General features: G+C 39.2%; 1 protein-coding gene across 22 annotated transcripts in view; it reads left to right on the top strand.

The window, feature by feature from the left end:
- The window catches only part of STXBP4 (syntaxin binding protein 4), a 213,793-nt gene that overhangs the window by 166,282 nt on the left and 29,617 nt on the right, over positions 1-17,894 (top strand). For 21 of the 22 annotated variants that reach the window (XM_077852662.1, XM_077852663.1, XM_077852658.1 and 18 more), the window contains one exon: positions 2,234-2,320. In XM_077852662.1, the coding sequence (XP_077708788.1) occupies positions 2,234-2,320 (87 nt within the window). Of the gene's footprint in view, positions 1-2,233; positions 2,321-13,607; positions 13,714-17,894 lie in introns of all 22 variants that reach the window. The other variant, XR_013354387.1, reaches the window with a different exon arrangement.

Raw genomic sequence — 17,894 nt, 5'->3', positions numbered from 1 at the left:
GGAAATAGAGAAATAAGATGAACATAAAAGGAGGGGGGAAACCCCCACAAGTGTGTGATGTCTAGCAAAACCCACTATAGGGATTTGGAGGGCATGTAAATTCAGCCCCACAGGTGATTCTGGAGAAAAGGTAAATCCTATCTCAGTTGTGCAAGTCAGAGGCCAGGGAGTGCGCAGTATTTATCTCCCTGTACCATCTGTCATTGGTTTAGCATGGGAGGCATAGGAGGGAGATGTACATTTCCAGGCACTTCTAGTTCTGTATAGAAAAATAGTTTCCTACAGCCCTCCAACAAAGAGATGCAGGTGCTGGGTATCAGAAGTGAAAGCCCACAGGCTAATGTTCACAAGAATGGTAGAGGATGGGGATCCCTGGGTGGCGCAGCTATTTAGCGCCTGCCTTTGGCCCAGGGCGCAATCCTGGAGACTCGCGATCGAATCCCACGCCGGGTTCCCAGTGCATGGAGCCTGCTTCTCCCTCTGCCTGTGTCTCTGCCTCTCTCTCTGTATGACTATCATAAATAAATAAAAATTAAAAAAAAAAAGAATGGTAGAGGAGGAAAAAAGTGGTAGAAGGATCTGGGGTACAAAAAGTGTGTTATACATCCTAGTTTCAAAGACATTTAAATGAAAAAATGGGTGTCTTAGAATCAATGAAATAGAGTGTTAAATTTCCTTGTTCCTGGATCATCCCAACCCTAAAATTGAGTTAAAGATGAAATGCCTTAACAAATTAAAACAAAATGTCCTTTTGGAAAAATTATTTAATTCAATCAGAATGATTTTAAAAGCTATTCCTAAAAATGCTAACAGAAAATACTTGAAGGAGATCAAATTATTTTACCCCCACATTGACAAGAGTCAAATGTAAATGATCCAGGGCACATAATTCTGTATTATTTTCTCTGTGAAGTGAATCTTTAAGGCTTTAGTAGACAATCCAAACTCCCTCAATAGTCTTTTCCAGTGTTTTCTTTCCTGCCAATTTCAAGGAGATTGGAAACAAACTCCCCATCCTGTGATATAAGGCTTCCTTAGAATTATTGATCACTTACTTGAGAACTTACCTAAGATATGACTTTTTTTAAGAAAGTATTTTAAAAACACAATAATATTCTATGTTAGGATACATAACATTAAATTTTCTCAAGTATTCTCAGGGCATATAAATCACTATAAACTTCCTGGAAAGCATTCTTGGAATATCTGTTGAGAGCCTTAAAAATATTCATATATTTTGACCCTGTAGTTCTACTATGAATTTATCCTTAAAATTGATCACAATTTTTTACCAAAAAAAATCTTACATTGAAAGTTTTCCTGAAGCATTATTTAAAATAATAATACTTTTATGCCTCAAAGTAGGAGAATGTCTAAACAAAATATGGTATCTAACATGATGGAAAATGTTTAATAATATTTAATGACTCAGGAAAAGTATCCCAATATAACAGTAAATGAAAACAAAATAAAATAGAATTCTGTATACAGTATGATACCAACAGTATTTTATATATAAATACTATAAGAACCTTAGGAAAATGTTAGATGACATTATTAGTGATAATTATTTTATTCATTATATTTTTCTGCACGTCAAAGATTTTCTACAGTACACGTCTCTTATAAGAAAAAATAAATGTTAGTAATATTATGTATGTGGGGAAAAAAGTATATCTGATTTGATTATATTTATTTTCCCTTATATTTCCTAGGAGAATTTTCCTTTAAAACTCTGTATACAGTCTAGTGAAAATTTGTCATGTTATGGGGCTGGAAGAATGAATATTTGGTCTATGGTATGAATGAGACCTGACCTGTATTCTTCATAATTATATTGATTATTGTGGAAACAACAACAAAAACAATTGTATACAGGGAGAACATCAGCTGGAAATTGGTGGTGTTATATGACCAAGTTATATGTGTATTATATGACCACAAGCCAAGAATCTACCTGAAGCTAGGAGAGAGGCCTGGAATAGAACGTTTTCTGGTGCCTTCAGAAGGAGTGTGGCTCTGCCAACACCACAATCCCTTGCCTCTAGCCACCAGCACTGTGAGATAGTACGTTTCTGTTGTTTAAGCCACCAGTTTGTGGTACTTTGTTCCAGCAGTCCTAGCAAATGAATATACCCCCACCCCCAGATCCAGAATTGACCCCTTTAAATTAGAAAAACAGTCATAATCACAGTATTAACTACCTTGAGTGACTGCTGGTCATTTTTTGTAGATGTGAGTTCTTGTCCTATGAAGATCAGAAGTCACCTCTCTTGGAGGCATACCTGACTCTTCTCTCATGGAATGAGCTCATTAGACTGTGAGTACAAATGAGCAAATGCCCAGCCCTGATATATCAAGAGGCTCACAGTTGCACATTAGAATCACTCAGGGAGATTTTTAAAATTACAAAGCCTAGCCTAACCCCACACCCATTATATCTGGATCTCTGGGAGTAGGATCCAGGCACCTGTCTGTTAAAGATCTCCTGGTGATTCTACAATATAACAATGTTGAAAATAATTTCCCTGGCCTGTCATGGGATCCAGGTAACTAAAACCTCCCAGGTAACAGGCTGCCAAAAACAAAAGTTACATTCTTGGGTACATATATTTTGATAGTTACAAAATTGAAACTGCAACCTCAACAATGCTTACAATCAGGCACACATACACATATCTTCCAACTGCATGATCTCCTTTAGTAACACCTCCCCTTTTTGCACATTTTAAGACTGCTCCTAAATCCCATAGTTTTTGTTGTTGTGGTGGTGGTTAATAATAATGTCACCAAACTTACTCACACTTACATAGATGTTACAATTTAAAGTTAGCATCTCACAATACCTGGTAAAGTAGTCAGGGTAACCATTCTTTCTATTTCATATATGAAAAAAGAAGGAGGCTCAGATAAGTTATATGACTTTCCCAAGTCATTTTAGGGTTACCAACTAGTCCTGATTTACCCTGGGACTTTCCTGGTTTTAAAACTAGAGGTCCCACAAACTGGGAACCCCTCCTCTGTCCTGGGCAAGCCAGGGTGGTAGGTGAACCTGTACTAGTGGCAAGAAGCTGAAATGAGTCCCCCACTCTGAAGGACTATAGAGCTTCTGTAAGCCAATCCCTCCTTTCATGGAGGAAAGAAAATCTTGGGTAAGTCTCCAGAACCCCAGCTAGAACTGCTTCCACTGTTAGATGTTGAGGGGCGCCCAGGGCACAAAGAAAAAAAAGTGACTGTCTCCTCTCCCAGCTATGCGCATGGTCCATTCCCTAGGACTGGAAATTCCTATACCACAAAGCAGAAAGCTGTGTCAGCCAATAAGTTTTATTTCAGTTTTTCCTTTTGTTATTAGGTTGTAATAGTTTGGGTTTATTTAATATTTTAAAAATAATCATACAGGGAATTGACTTTCTTGGGGGGCTATACAGTTCTATGAATTTTTAACACACATGTAGATAGATTTGAGCAACGCCATAATGAAGGTATAGAAGTTTTATCACTGCACAAACTCCCTCCTGCCATCCTCTCTTAGACACATTGAATATTCTGGCAATCACGGCTCCATTCTCCATAACCACAGTTTTGTCTTTTTGAGGATATGTGAATAGTCATCCAGTGTATAACATTCTGAGACTGGCTTCTCTCACTCAGCCTTCGAGAGTCATCCAGTCTGTGACATATACCAGTAGTTTGGTCATGTTCACTACCCATGAGCATTCCACTGTAGGGAAGTACCACAGTTTGTTTATCTATCCACGCATTGACAGACATTTGGTTTGCTTCTAAGTTTGGGTTATCTCAAATAGAGCTGCTATAAACATTCATATATTGGTGTTTGTTTTTCAATTATGGTTTAAAAAAAAAACATGATCTAAAATTTGTGTCTTGGTTTTTGTGTAAACATAAGTATCTACTTCTCTAGAGGTACCTGGAAGCAGCATTGCTTGACCATGTGATGTAATAGTTTTATATTGCTGCCATAACAAATCACTACAAATTTAATGGCTTAAACAGTACCAATGCATTATTATCTCACAGTTTTATAGGTCAGAAGCCCAGCATGGGTCTTAGCAGGCTAAATCCAAGCTATTAGCAGGGCTGCATTCCTTTCTGGAAGCTCTAGAAAAGAACCCCTTGGGGATGCCTGGGTGGCTCAGTCAGTTAAGCATCCAACTCTTAATTTCAGTGCAGGTAATGATCTCAGGGTCATGGAATCAAGCCACATGTTAGGCTCCCTACTCCCTGGGGAGTTCCCCTTGAAGCCCCTTTTCTCCACCTTCAAAACCAGCAAGAGCCTGTTGTGTCCTATTTATATCACACCTCTCTCTGACCCAACAAGAAATTCTATGCTTTCAAGGACTCATGTGATTAGACTGAGCTTACCCAGATATTCTTGGATAACATCATCATTTCAAAGTCCTGACCCTAATCACATTGCAAATTGCAAATCCTTTTTTGCCTTTGAAAGTAGTGCTGTCACAGGATCTGGGAATTAAGGCATGAGCACCTTTGGGGGGACATTTTCATGTCTACCCATCTTTTCAAGAAACTTCCAAGCTATTTCCTAAGTTGGCTGTACCATTTTACATTCCCATGTGCTATGTGAGGGTTCCAGTTGCGCCATGTCCTTCTTGAACTTGGTGTTGTGATTATTTTATTTTAGCCCTTCTCATGGATATGTAGTAGTGTCTGAACATGGTTTAAATTCGCATGCCCCTCATGGCGAATAATGTTGAACACTATTTCCTGTGCTTATCTTTCATCTGTATATCCTCTTTGATGAGATGTCTGTTGAAGTCTTTTGCCCATTTTAAAAACTGAGTTGTTTATTCTCTTGCTACTGAGTTTTGAGAGTTCTTTATACATTCTAGAGGCAAGTCCTTTGTCAGATAGGTGATTTTCAAATATTTACTTGTCTAAGTCCAGTTTTACTACATTTCACCTAGATAACAGTTGTACACATACAGTTTTCCTGCACCTCAGGTTCTGCTAAGGTTGGCCTAGACTACAGAGTGATTCAGTTTTGGATTCTAAGCCAAGGTATGTCAGATCTGAAAATGGCTCTGCCTTCTCCTACTTATAGTAGATCCCAGATATCCTGAAATCACAATTCAGTCCATTCGTACATTCTTCTTAGAGAATACAACTTCTGCTCTATTAAAAAGAAATTATGAGATCACAGGATCTTAAAGGAAAACCTGATGCTTAAACCCATGGCATCTACAACTTACTTCACACCAGTGTCCCTACCATCTAACCAACATTGTGTGACTGTGGATGTAGCCTTTACAAGAGAACCTTTACCTAAGTCAAATGACAAGAAGTGACACTGAATTTTGGGAGCACCACAGAGCCATTCCTAACAGAGGGCAGAGCTCTCCCATATCACTGAGTTGTATAGATATACAGACACCAAATCTGCTTCAAACAATATGACTTCTGAGATCTAAAGACGCCTACTGATGCTCATAGAGGAAATGCTGAAAGTTTGGCAGAGACAGAAAATTTTATTGCAAGCCTTCTGGAAATTCCTATCTATGTCTGTATAATAAGGCAGCAATTTGAAGCTGTCTTGAGAGTTACCTCCAAAAATCTAAAATGGCCAGAAACCATCCCAGAGAATTTGAAAATCATAATCTTACCTGTACCAAGTAGAATTCTTTATCAGAAACCTGACAGAACATAGAAGCCACCACAGATGGTCCAACTGAAGGCACTGCTTATAGATATTTGGTGAGGATTCAGAAAACAGGCAGTGATGATGAAGTGCCCAGAAACCAGCAACAGCTAGAAGCCATTTCCATCTTTAGGGCTGAGGGATAAGGGAAGACAAAATGTTGCCAGAGACACCTGAGAACTGGACTGTGGAGAAGGCTGCAGGGGTACAGGGATGCAGCTACTATCAGAACATCATATCACAGCAAGAAAGGGCAGAAAGGAAGAGGCTGTGTCCTGACCCTGCTCTCCTCCCATCCTCCCTTCTGCTGGGGATGCTTCCCATTGCTGGAAGGAAGCCAGCCCAAAACACCCAGCAAATGATGCCCAGGGAGGCATCCCACTAGGCTCCTCTTCTTCCTGGGGCTGAGGGAGCAAATGGAGGATAACCAGCATAAGGAGTAATCTAGAGATTCCTGATTTTTGTGCAAGAGGAGATCTGCTAACTGAAAAATATCATCAGAATGAATAGACAAACTATTCATTCCATGATGGAGAATTCTTGCCTGCCTGCCTGCCTGCCTGCCTGCCCTCTAGGGGCACAGGTGCTGCCCATCGATGGGATGTGCACAGTCCTCACTCTCACAGAGCTTACAGCCCAGCAGGAGAGGCAGACGAATAGATCCAGCAGAGGGGAGGAAGAGGGTGTGACAGATACACATAGTGGAGGCATCTAACACAGGTAAGAGAGATCAGGACCGGTTTCTGGGAGGGAGTTATGTCTACAAGGAGATTTCAGTAATTTGCAAGTATTAGGCAGGTATGTGGGAGAATGGGAAGGTAAGGCAGCTTCCCAAGTAATGGCAGGGAGATGAGAAGAGAGTGTGATATAGTGGGGTCCAATACAGCCAGAGCATAGTTTGGGGGGTAGACAACAGGGTAGGGGCACTGTGAGCACTTCACTAAAGAAGTGAGCATGGCCAGATCTCAAAAGACCTTAGAAGCATGTCAAGAAGTTTGGACATTATCCTAAAGATAAGGATGAGGAATGGAAAGATTACATGCAAGATAACAACATCATCAGATTGTTTTAAGGCTCCCAAGGTGTGAAGGACAGATGGGCAAGGAATAAGAATGGAAGGAGCTTTCACAGACTCGCCCCCTTCTCCGGCTTAGACCCTGGTCAACTGGCTCAAAATCTCTGAGCTTCGGTTCCCTCACCCCTAACGACAAAGAAATAGCCGAACCTGCCCAGCCTACCTCACTGGATTGTGGCAAGCCATGGAATGGACATGAACAGGCTCTGGCAGCTAGAAAGCGCTGTTATAATCCCCAGCAACATTACGATGAAAAGAAAATGTGGCTGATATTGTTATATTTTCCAAGGAAATCTGCACAGTCCTCTGACCTGTTTCCCAAACACCGGAGAGGAAATTGAGAGTGAAGCACCACCGGAGCCAGCACCCTGCAAAGAGCGTGCGCATTCCACGGATTTCGAAATGGAGATCCTGTCCTCCTGGCTGTGTGGTACATGATCCCTGTCCAATAAATATGAATTGATGAATGGCTGAGTGGGGCTTTGTTTTGTTTTGTTTTCATTTTTGCAAACCCTCTTACGACTGCAGAGGGAAATCTAAATTAATGCCATATGCCTGTAAAAATCCCTCTGACATCTTTTATTGTAATGGAAGATGACAATGGTTATCAGAGCAGAAGGAACATGCTTGAGTGAAAGTAAATACCAAACACCTTTTGGGAAACAAAGCACCTCCTGGTGACCTTTGCAGCTGTTCAGCTTCCTAAAGTACAGCAGCCTGGAGTTGTCTAATGACAATCTAACCAGGGTTTTCCCTTGTTTCCAGGAGTGTTCCTCCTCCCTCTTTCTGGGCTGTGCAGAATTTTAAATGTCACAGTAATCACATCTTTCCCCAGGATAACATGAAATATCATTGGAGCTTAATGGAGATGAACAAATGATCAAATTCAGATGTTACTGATATATTACATTGGAGGAATTACATCTATTTCACGAGCTGCAAATCCTCTCAATTTTGTAACACAGTAAAAATGAAATAGCAAAAGCTATTTCTGAGTCCCTACCGTGCCTTCTACCCTGTTCCAAATAATTCACACCTATCACCTCATTGAATCCCCCTGACAGTCTTTCAAGGTGTCATTATCCCCATTTAACACAGATAAATTCACTGACCCCCCCCCCCTTAGGCTATATGGCCTTGTTGAAGTTACTTAGCTGCTGTAAGCCTCATCTGCAGAACAGAACTAACCAGACCAAATTTATAAGATTGCGGAGGATCGTATTGAATAGGATGTTATGTGCAGCATGTTAGTGCAGCGCCTACTAGGCAGTCATCACTCACTGTATTTAGGGTTCTCCAGAGAAACAAATCAGTAGGAGATACATATATCACATATCTGCATATATATGATTAATTATAAGGAATTGGCTCAAGCAATCATGGAGGCTGAGAAGTCCCACCATCTGCAAGCTGAAGACTCAGGAGAGCTGGATATGTAGTTCCAGTCTGAGTCCAAACACCTGAGAACCAGGAGAGCCAGGTTCAGTCTGAGTGTAAGAGGAAGCCAGTGAAGCCAATGTCCTGGCTAGAAAACAGGTAAAGGGAAAGAATTCTTTCTTACTCAGACATTTATTCTATCCAAGTCTTCAATAGATTGAATGGGACCCACCCACATTTGCTGAGGGCAGTCTACCAATTCAAATTTAATATCCAGAAATGCCCCCCACAGACACACGCAGAAATAATGTTTAACCAAATAGCTGAGCACTCTATGGTCCAGTCAAGTTGACACATAAAATTATCTGTAGCACTTACTAAATGGTGTTTTGTTAGCAATATTGTTATTGCTGTGAACTTGGCATTCTATGTCTGTCTAGCCACTGTATCACATTGCCTCAAAACCAACGACAGTCATTAGCATAATGATAATGAAATCAAAATCCCCATGTAATTTTTTTCTTCCCTCCAAAAATTGTCCAATATCTTGCACACTTAATTCATGCCAAGGGTTCTAACCGATGAGATTGTTTTCCCTAAAACTCTTGGGAAATGATAGGAATGCATGTTAGTAATTCAGAAATAGGACAATGCCACATATTGATCCCTAGAGCACTAAAAGAAGCTTGGGGGGTGGCTAATTAACAGTGTCTTGCCAGCTCTCTAGGCTAGGGCTGTGAGTGTAGGTAACCAAGCAGGGAAAAACTTAGACCCTGAATTAAAGGCACATCCTCAGGCTGAAGCATCTTTTCGGAGTCTCCCATATCACACTAAATAAAAAGAATAACAAGTTTACATCTGAAAGCAAAAAGATATCTGTACAGATGTCTCTCCATTCAAAATATCCCATGGCACTTTCCTGAACCCAAACCTGTATTTCCTTTACTAAGATGCCTGCTTTCTCTCTCTCTTTTTTTTTAAGATTTTATTTATTTATTAATGAGAGATAGAAGGAGAGAGGCAGAGACACAGGCAGAGGAAGAAGCAGGCTCCATGCAGGGAGCCCGACGTGGGACTTGATCCCTGGTCTCCAGGATCAGGCCCCGGGCTGAAGGTGGCGCTAAACCGCTGAGCCCCTCAGGCTGCCCAGGTGCCTACTTTCTACCCCCCACCTCCATGGCTGATGATTGGAATGCAGCCCTGCCACATGCTAAAATTGTTACATTGAGCCACATACCTCTGAGCTTCAGGTGCTCCCTCCACTGGGCATAGAACCAAGTCCACAGAGCCCTTAGAAAAGTTAAGGAAAGTTTTTTTCTTTTTTCTTTTTTTTTTTAATTTTATTTATTTGAGAAAGAGGGAGAAATAGAGAGCAGGAGCTGGGGGGAGGGAGACAAGGAGAGGGAGAAGCAAACTCCCCATGGAGCAGGGAACCCAACACAGGGCTGGTTCCCAGTACCCTGGGATCATGACCTGAGCCCAAGGCAGACATTTCACCAACTGAGGCACTCCAGGAAAGTTCTTAGCTTTGTGTCTGGCACTTAATAAGGCCTCCATAAATGTGGGCTTCCTTTTCACCTTTCATCTCCCACCTCAAAAAGTAATCTTTCCTTAAATTACTATTGTTCTTAGTTGGCTGAGAAATGGCATTCATTCTTTTCTGTATAAGGAGACAGCTAGAGCTGAAGCAACCATCAAGCCTACTGGTTATCAAACTCTACTCTACCTATCTTCCTTAGGGGATGTAAAGTAAGGAAGAGATGTCCAGATGTGAGATTTCTTTTTTTTTTTTTTTCAGGTGAGATTTCTACCCCTGCCCACTCCTCCACTTCAACTAGATTTCATTTTGTTCACTTGATGTATGAATGCTTCAATTTAGAATTTCATTTTAACAAGAATTCCTCAGATGATGATTACAAACCATGATCTAATATAATACCATTTTAGAGATGAAGAAACAGAGTCTCCAAGTGTAAGGCAACCAATCCTACAGCCATTGGAGACAGAGCACAGGTCCCCTAGGTTATGGTGCTTTCGGTCATTTCAAGCTGTAACACATGACTATGACTGGGGTGGGAATTGTAATGTGATATGAGAGGAAAGCCTCTATCATCCCAGGGAAACACAGAGTTGGCCCGCATTTACACTGAGAGGAGTTTCCCACAAAGAGATTTCAACCAGGAAAATAGTTCTTCTTGTAACCCAAAAGTCATGATGGTTATATAAGCTGCACCATACAGCCAATAGAAGTCCAAACCCCTCTTCTGGGTTTCTTTCTATTCCAAACCTTCATCCTACCTCATGTCAACTGACACAAAATAATCCATATTTTGCTTTCTGCTATAAAAGTTGAGTTTATTTTATTTTACTGAAGATTGAAGGATGGTGTCGATATGTAGGGGGCAGGGGTACAGGTGTCACACAACTAAGCTCATACCTCTATCACACTGGCATCTCTTTCTTAACCTTTCCCTTTATTTCTCCTCACCCCCTCCATTATTGTTGCCACATAAAACTCCAAATTCTCCCATTTTGTAGAGCTATTCCATTTTTCTCCCCTTGAATATCCAATCTATCCAGGTGCTCAATAGATTTGAAAAAGTCTTCATTGCTATCAATAACCACCCATCTTAAAATATAGTTATGGTTATGGATAGAAAAAAGGTTTAATAAAGCCTGAAAATGAATTGTATTCTATTATAGGAAAAACAGAGGCATCTATGAAAAAATGAGAAATTAGTGCAGTGGCCTTAAATATTTCCTACTTAAATTTTACTGCCCTTTGGAGTGCTGTTATAATCCTTGCCACTGTCTTGCCCAGTCCCTGGAGAATGTTAGATTCACCTTAAAACTCACAGCACAGGCTTGGGACCTAATTCTTCTCCTTGGTTCCCTTACACAGCACAGGGAGGGGGGCAATTTCACATTAAGGTAATTAAATAGCTACTGAAATGGTGGACTAAGTAGTCCACCCAACACTCTTAATGAGAACAACTAGAAAATCTAGATATTTTATTTTAATCTGCTCGAAGTCACTGGAGAGCTAAAAAAAATAAAATAAAATAATTTTTAAGAAGCAATGAGAAATTATGAGACATTTGAAAAAAGATTGACACCAAGAGAGGTAAATTCAAAAATTGGACCTCTTTACTCTTTTTTTCTTTTTTTTTGACCTCTTTACTCTTAAAGTATCTGCTTATTCCAGAAGGGTTTGGTAGAGTCCAAGTTACTGAACAGAAATTTTAACAGATTGATTTGAGTTAGAGAAACCAGAATTAGACTCCAGAGTCACCAAAGAAGCACTGATAAACTTTGGAAACCCTATAAGCTCAACATCCTCTGAGTAAGGGTAAAATGGAAGATTAATCCTTTAAGAATTTGAAGCCAAGATTCAAGTCATTTCAGTCCCTGAAATTGAACTAACATGACCGCAGATTTCTAGTGCCTCTGGGATATCTTCCATAAGGAAACATAAATCCTCTTTGGAAAAAGAAAACATTGTCATAAGCCTTTTTCCCCTAATTTTCATCATACAATGCCAGGACATAATAAAAAAGAACAAAGTTCTATGAGAAGACAAGGAAAAACACACAAGAACCAGAGAAAACAGAAAAAGATCCAGGTAGTTCTAGATAATAAAATTATTAGTCAGGACACCTGGGTGGCTCAGCAGTTGAGCGTCTGCCTTCGGCCCAGGGCATGACCCTGGGGTCCCCAGAATTGAGTCCCACAATGGGGTCCCTGCAGGGAGCCTGCTTCTCTCTCTGCCTGTGTCCCTGCCTCTCTCTCTCTCTCTCTCTGTGCCTCTAATGAATAAATAAATAAAATCTTTAAAACAAAATAAAATTATTAGTCATAGACTTTAGAATAATAATGCTTATAAAAGGGATAAAAGACAAGATTCTGAGTTTTGGTGGATAATTGGAATCTACAAAAAAATAATCAAATGGAAATTTAGAACTAAAAAAAAAAAAGTACACAGTAACCAAAAGTAAGAACTCCATGGATGTGTTTAACAGTTGCATTAGGCACAATGTAAAACAAGAAGATAGAAGGAAATATCCAGAATTATTCAAGAAGGAACAAACGCATAAAAATATAGGAGATTTAAGGACATACGAAATACACTGAAGGGGTGCTTTGGGTGGCAGTGTTGGTTAAGCATCTGCCTCTTAGTTTCAGCTCTGGTCGTGATCTCAGGGTCATGAGATAGACCCACACATCTCAGCATGGAGTCTGCTTGAGTTTTTCTCTCCCTTTCCCTCTGCTCCTCCCCCTCGGGCTCTCTCTCTCTCTCAGATAAATAAATAAATATTTTAAAAAATACATTGTAAAGGGCTAACATATGTGTCATGAGTCTCAGAGGGAGAATATAGAAAGAATGAGAAAGAAGAAATATTTGAATGGGGCATTTGGGTGGCTCAGTCAGTTAAGTGTCTGCCTTCAGCTCTGGTCATGATCCTAGGATCCTGGGAGGAAGCCCTACATCGGGCTCCTTGCTCAGCCGAGAACATGCTTCTCCCTCTCCCTCTGCTTGCTGCTCCCCGTGCTTGTGCTCTCTCTCTCTCTCTCTCTGTCAAATAAATAAATAATCTTTTTTTAAAAAGAAATATTTGAAGATATGTTGGTTGATTTTTTTAAAAAAACTAACAAAAGGCATTAAGTCATAAATTCAAGAATTCTTATAAATCCCAAGCAGGACAAAGAAATCCACACTTAGACACATCATAGCAAAACTGCTGATAACCAAAGACAAAAAAAAAAAAAAAAAGATTAAAAATCAGATAGGAGAAAAAGAGAGACATATTACTGTCTCAATAGGAATAATGAAAGACAGAAGACAATAGAATTATTTCTGCAAATATCTTGCCACTTTAGAATACCTAGCAATAATAGCCTTTTAGAATAAAGGTGAAATGAAAATTTTTCAGAGAATAATAGAATTCAGCATATCCATAGCAAATGAAGTTTTTTAGGAGAAAAAAAAATTATCCCAGATGGAAGCTTAGAGATGAAGGGAGGAATACAGATCAATTAAAAGAGTAAATATATGGTTACAATTCAGTGGATATTGGCTGCATTAAGCAATAATAATTATGTCTGGTAATTTAAAATATCTGTAAACTTTATTGATATGCAACAATAATAGTATATGAATTAAAAGGTAGAGTTCAAATATTCTGAGGTCCTTGCACTGTACAGAAAGAGTGTAAAAAGTATTAAGTAACACTAACCTTTGTTAGGTTATAGGCACATGTTGTAATGTTTAGGGCAGCCAATCTCCAGGGTGAATGTTTGTGTCCACCCAAAATTCTTATGTTGAATCCCTACTCCCTAGTGGGATTGTATCAGGAGATAGGGACTTTGGGAGGTAATTGGAATCAAATGAGGTCATGAGTAGAGCCACCATGAATGAGACTAATGCCCTTCTAAGAGTCATGAGAGAGCTTGTTTTCTCTCTCTCTCTCTTTCCACCAGATAAGAATATGGGAGAGAATTTGGCCCATCTGCAACCCAGAAGAGGTCTGTCACCAGAACCCAACCATGCTGACACCATGATCTGTATCTTCCAGCCTCCAGATCTGTGAGAAATAAATTTCTACTGTTGATAAGCCACCCAGTTTATGGTATTTTGTTAGAATAGCTGAAATTGACTAAGATACCACCAATAGATTAGTACAAGTATTTAACAAGCTATAAGAAAAGGAAAATGAAACTGAAAAAATTCAATCAGTATAAAAGAAGATAAGAAATAAAGAATACAGAAAGATACATTGGTTGGCATAACCAGGAAGCTTGCAATAAATAAAATGAGAGATTCAAACCGAAGATAACAGTGATAAATTAATGTTAATGGACCAAATGTTCCAATTAAAGGCAAAGATTTCCAGGTTTTATAATAAAACAAAGCTCAACTATCAACTGTTCACAAGAGTCATCTGAAACATGGAGATATTGTAAAAGGATGTAAAAAGTGGGCAGCCCGGGTGGCTCGGCAATTTGGCTCCGCCTTCAGCCCAGAGCATGATCCTGGAGACCCCGGATCTGAGTCCCAGTCGGGCTCCCTGCATGGAGCCTGCTTCTCCCTCTACCTGTGTCTCTGCCTTCAGTTAGCACATCCCTATAAGGAGTGCGCTATTGGGACACCTGGGTGGCTCAGCAGTTGAGCTTCTGCCTTAAGCTCAAGTCCTGATCCTGGGATCCGAGATTGAGTTCCACATTGGGCTCCCTGTGAGGAGCCTACTTCTCCCTCTGCTTATGTCTCTGCCTCTCTCTTTCTGTATCTCTCATGAATAAATAAATAGTTTTAAAATTTTTTTTAATAAATGTATTATAAAAGTAGAAAGACAGAAAGTGATGAGCTAAGCAATCATCTCAAGAAATCAGAAATAGAAGAGCAAGTTTCAAAGAAAATGGAATAAAGGAGAAAAATAGTAGAAGCAAAAATTATGGAGAGAACAAACTTAGAATAATCAGCAAAGACCAAAGTTGATCTTTTGAAAAGAGTAATAAAATTGACTAGCTAGTAATAAAAGTAACTATCTAGCAAAACTGATCAAGAGAAAACAGAAGAAAAATAACCTTTGTTAGGTAAGAAAAAAGAAAAAAATAATTACAGATCTTACAGATAGTAAAAAGATAACATGAGAATATTATAAACAGTTTAGGTCATTAAATGTTAAACTTTGATAAAATAGAAAAATTAACATTAAAAATACAATTTATTAAAACTAACATGGGGGAAAATGGGATATCTCAATCATCCTATAACATCAAAGAAATTTAATCCATAATTTTAAACTTCCTACAAAGAAAACTCAGTGCCAAATAGCTTCACTGGTATATCCTACCAAACATTTAAAGAAGACATAGCCAATTATATACAAACTGTTTCAGAGAACAGCATGAAATGGAAAAGACCCAAATTTATTTTATGAAGCCAACAAAATCGTTATGCCAAAATCTGACATGGGCATTACAAGAAATGAACAGGACAGGATCATCTCAGTCCTGAAGATGCAGAAAATCATAAACAACATATAAGGAAATCAAATACAGCGGTGTTTATAAAGACTTCATGTATTATGACCAAGAAAGGTTTATTCTGAGAAAGCAAGATCGGCTTAATGTCCAAAAACTTGAACAGTTCACTCACCACATTAACAAAATACAGGCTAATTATCATATTTTCATCTCAATGGAGAAAAAGCATTTAAGAAAAAGAAGTTCATCTCCATTTTGTGATTTTAAAATCTCATGGCAAGCCCCAAATAGAAAGGAATTTTCTTAATCTTATAAAGGGCACCCATACAAAAAATCCACAGCAAAAATCACACTTAGCGGTGAAACATCCTATGATGTACCATCACCTTCAGAACAAATCCAGGCTGCTTTGTCTTTTGCTGTCTCCACACATGAGTCCTGAGCCCTGGCCATGGACAATAATTTGAAGCTTCCCAAACTGCAAGATTATGTAGACCAACCCCGTTGCACACATTCTCTATTAAACAGAGGTCCTGTTGCTATTGCACCAAGTAATTATTTATAAGCACCTCTCAAATTATTGCTGCCATTAAAACATAAATGAATTTATTACCAAAAATATGAATTAAACAAGTACTTCAGGACAAATATGAATTTTCAGGATAAAAACAGTATGTGGAAAGAAAAGCTCTAGCTATATTTCAAGCTACCATCAACAGGGAAAAGAGATTTTAAGAACTAATTGCTCCACCCTGTATTAATCTTTTGAATACAAATCAAATTAGAAGAAACTTGGGTGGTTTTGTTTAGTAAATCAAAGCATTTAGTGTTGTAAAAAGCTAAGTATATAAGGAAAATATATTGTTACTGGAATTCAAATGGGAAAAATATGCAATGCAATTGCATATGCCTCAGATCCTAAAAGATGCATGATGTTTACATCAAAAGAACCCAAAAAGAAGTATGAGAAGAAGGCTAATACGAGGATAAAAAAATGAAAAAAAAATAAATAAATAAATAAATAAATAAATAAATAAATAAATAAATAAATAAAAATGAACTCCTGACTTCGAGAAGAGGTAATAAAACGACAGAATCATTTTATCTGTGTTGTAGTGCATGGTCTTTGGAGGCAGACCAATCTGGGGAAAACTACACAAGATCCTTGTCATCTTCTACCAATCAGTTAACCTGTCTGAGGACCTGTTGTCACGAAGTTTAAAATGGCAGATGGATGTGATGTAAGTCTTCCCCCCACCAACCAAAAAAAAAGGTCTTTTTTTCTCCACTCATTCCTCTTGCTCCACTTCAAAGCTACATCCTCATTTTCCAAGATGACAAAAAGAACAAGACAAGATGCTCCAAAATTTCCTTAAGAGATCCAAAATTAAAAGCTCATTCCTCAAATTAAAAGAGACAAAGAAAAAAATAAAAGAGACAAAGAAACCACAAAAGGTAACCATTCAAATGAGCCTCACAAGCTTTGGGGCTAAGGAATTCACTAATGGAAAAGAACTGCTTTATGCAGATAGAGTTATTTTGCAAATCTGTTCCAGACCTCTGCTGAAGTTTCTGCCTCCCTCGGGAATGTATTGCCATCATTAATGCACACTGGAATGGCCAGCATTCCCTCCAACTGGCTGTGCACAAAAGTAGGTTGCATACTCACTCACAGAAGGATGATTTGCAAAAGGAGACCAGAGAAGCAGGGTGTTCATGCGTGTGCAAAAACCTTGCCGAGAAGATGACGTGTTACATTAGAGGTGATCAAGCTTCAGAAGGAACCAAGAAAACTCAATTATGCTGTTAAGAATGTGCACAGCCAAGTATGTGCTGAAGTGTGCTCTTCCCTTGATTCTTGCCAAAAGGGCTAATGTGCAGCACTACTTATTATGTTATTGTTGATTTTTTTAAACTCCAAGGCTCTGTGGAACCCTTTAGTAGAATGTCAGAGACTAAGACAAGTCCCAGATCTTGTGAGCCAACCCAAACCTGGCTGGGCTCAGAGACAGATGATATGCCATCTGGGGGCTGGCCTCTGTTCCTCTCAGAATGGCTTTGGGAGATGAGGACATGTCATTGACAAAGCTCCCTCCCAAGGGTATGAGGGTGTGTATTGAGAGGACACATCTGAATTTCTTCCAGGGAAGGCTGCCAAGAATCCAGAGGTGGGAGGAAGGAGCCATCTAGAGAAAGGGATGGCTGCAAAGGAGATAAGCTTCAGCCCTCCAGAGTTGTCAATCAGGGATTTAGAGGGGCTTAGAATGAAAGCAACACAGAGGAAATAAAACTTTCATAACCACCTTTAGGACAGACAGACATAATAATTAAAGATCTTTGCTCTGGCTGAAGAGCCCAGAATGATCACATCACAGTTACTCTAGACACCATGCTGATCTCTACATGCATTATCTCATTTAATCTTAATGATGTCCTTGCAGCAGGGACTATATCTCCTCCATTTTACAGATGGGAAAATTGAGGCTTTAGAGAGATAAATGATCATAATGCAGCTAGATCAAGACCTAAAAGCAGTGAACATTGATTCATAACTGGATGCTGCCTTGCCATTGAGAATAATCCACTGCTTGATGAGGAGGTGTTTAGCACCCCAGAAGCATTCAGTAAATGGTTATTAATGAAATAACTTATGTTGAATAGGGCAGATCAGTACTTATTATAAGGGTCAGCACTGGATTATTAGAGACCTGGTGTTAATCATCTATGTGACTTTGGGCAAATTGCTGGACCATTCTGGGCTGCATTTTTCTAAAAGGAGTT

The sequence above is a fragment of the Canis aureus genome, chromosome 16 (assembly GCF_053574225.1).
Source record: "Canis aureus isolate CA01 chromosome 16, VMU_Caureus_v.1.0, whole genome shotgun sequence".
Taxonomy (NCBI): Eukaryota; Metazoa; Chordata; class Mammalia; order Carnivora; family Canidae; genus Canis; species Canis aureus.
The sequence above is the reverse complement of the archived record's forward strand: the minus strand, read 5'-3'. Positions and strand labels throughout refer to the sequence as shown.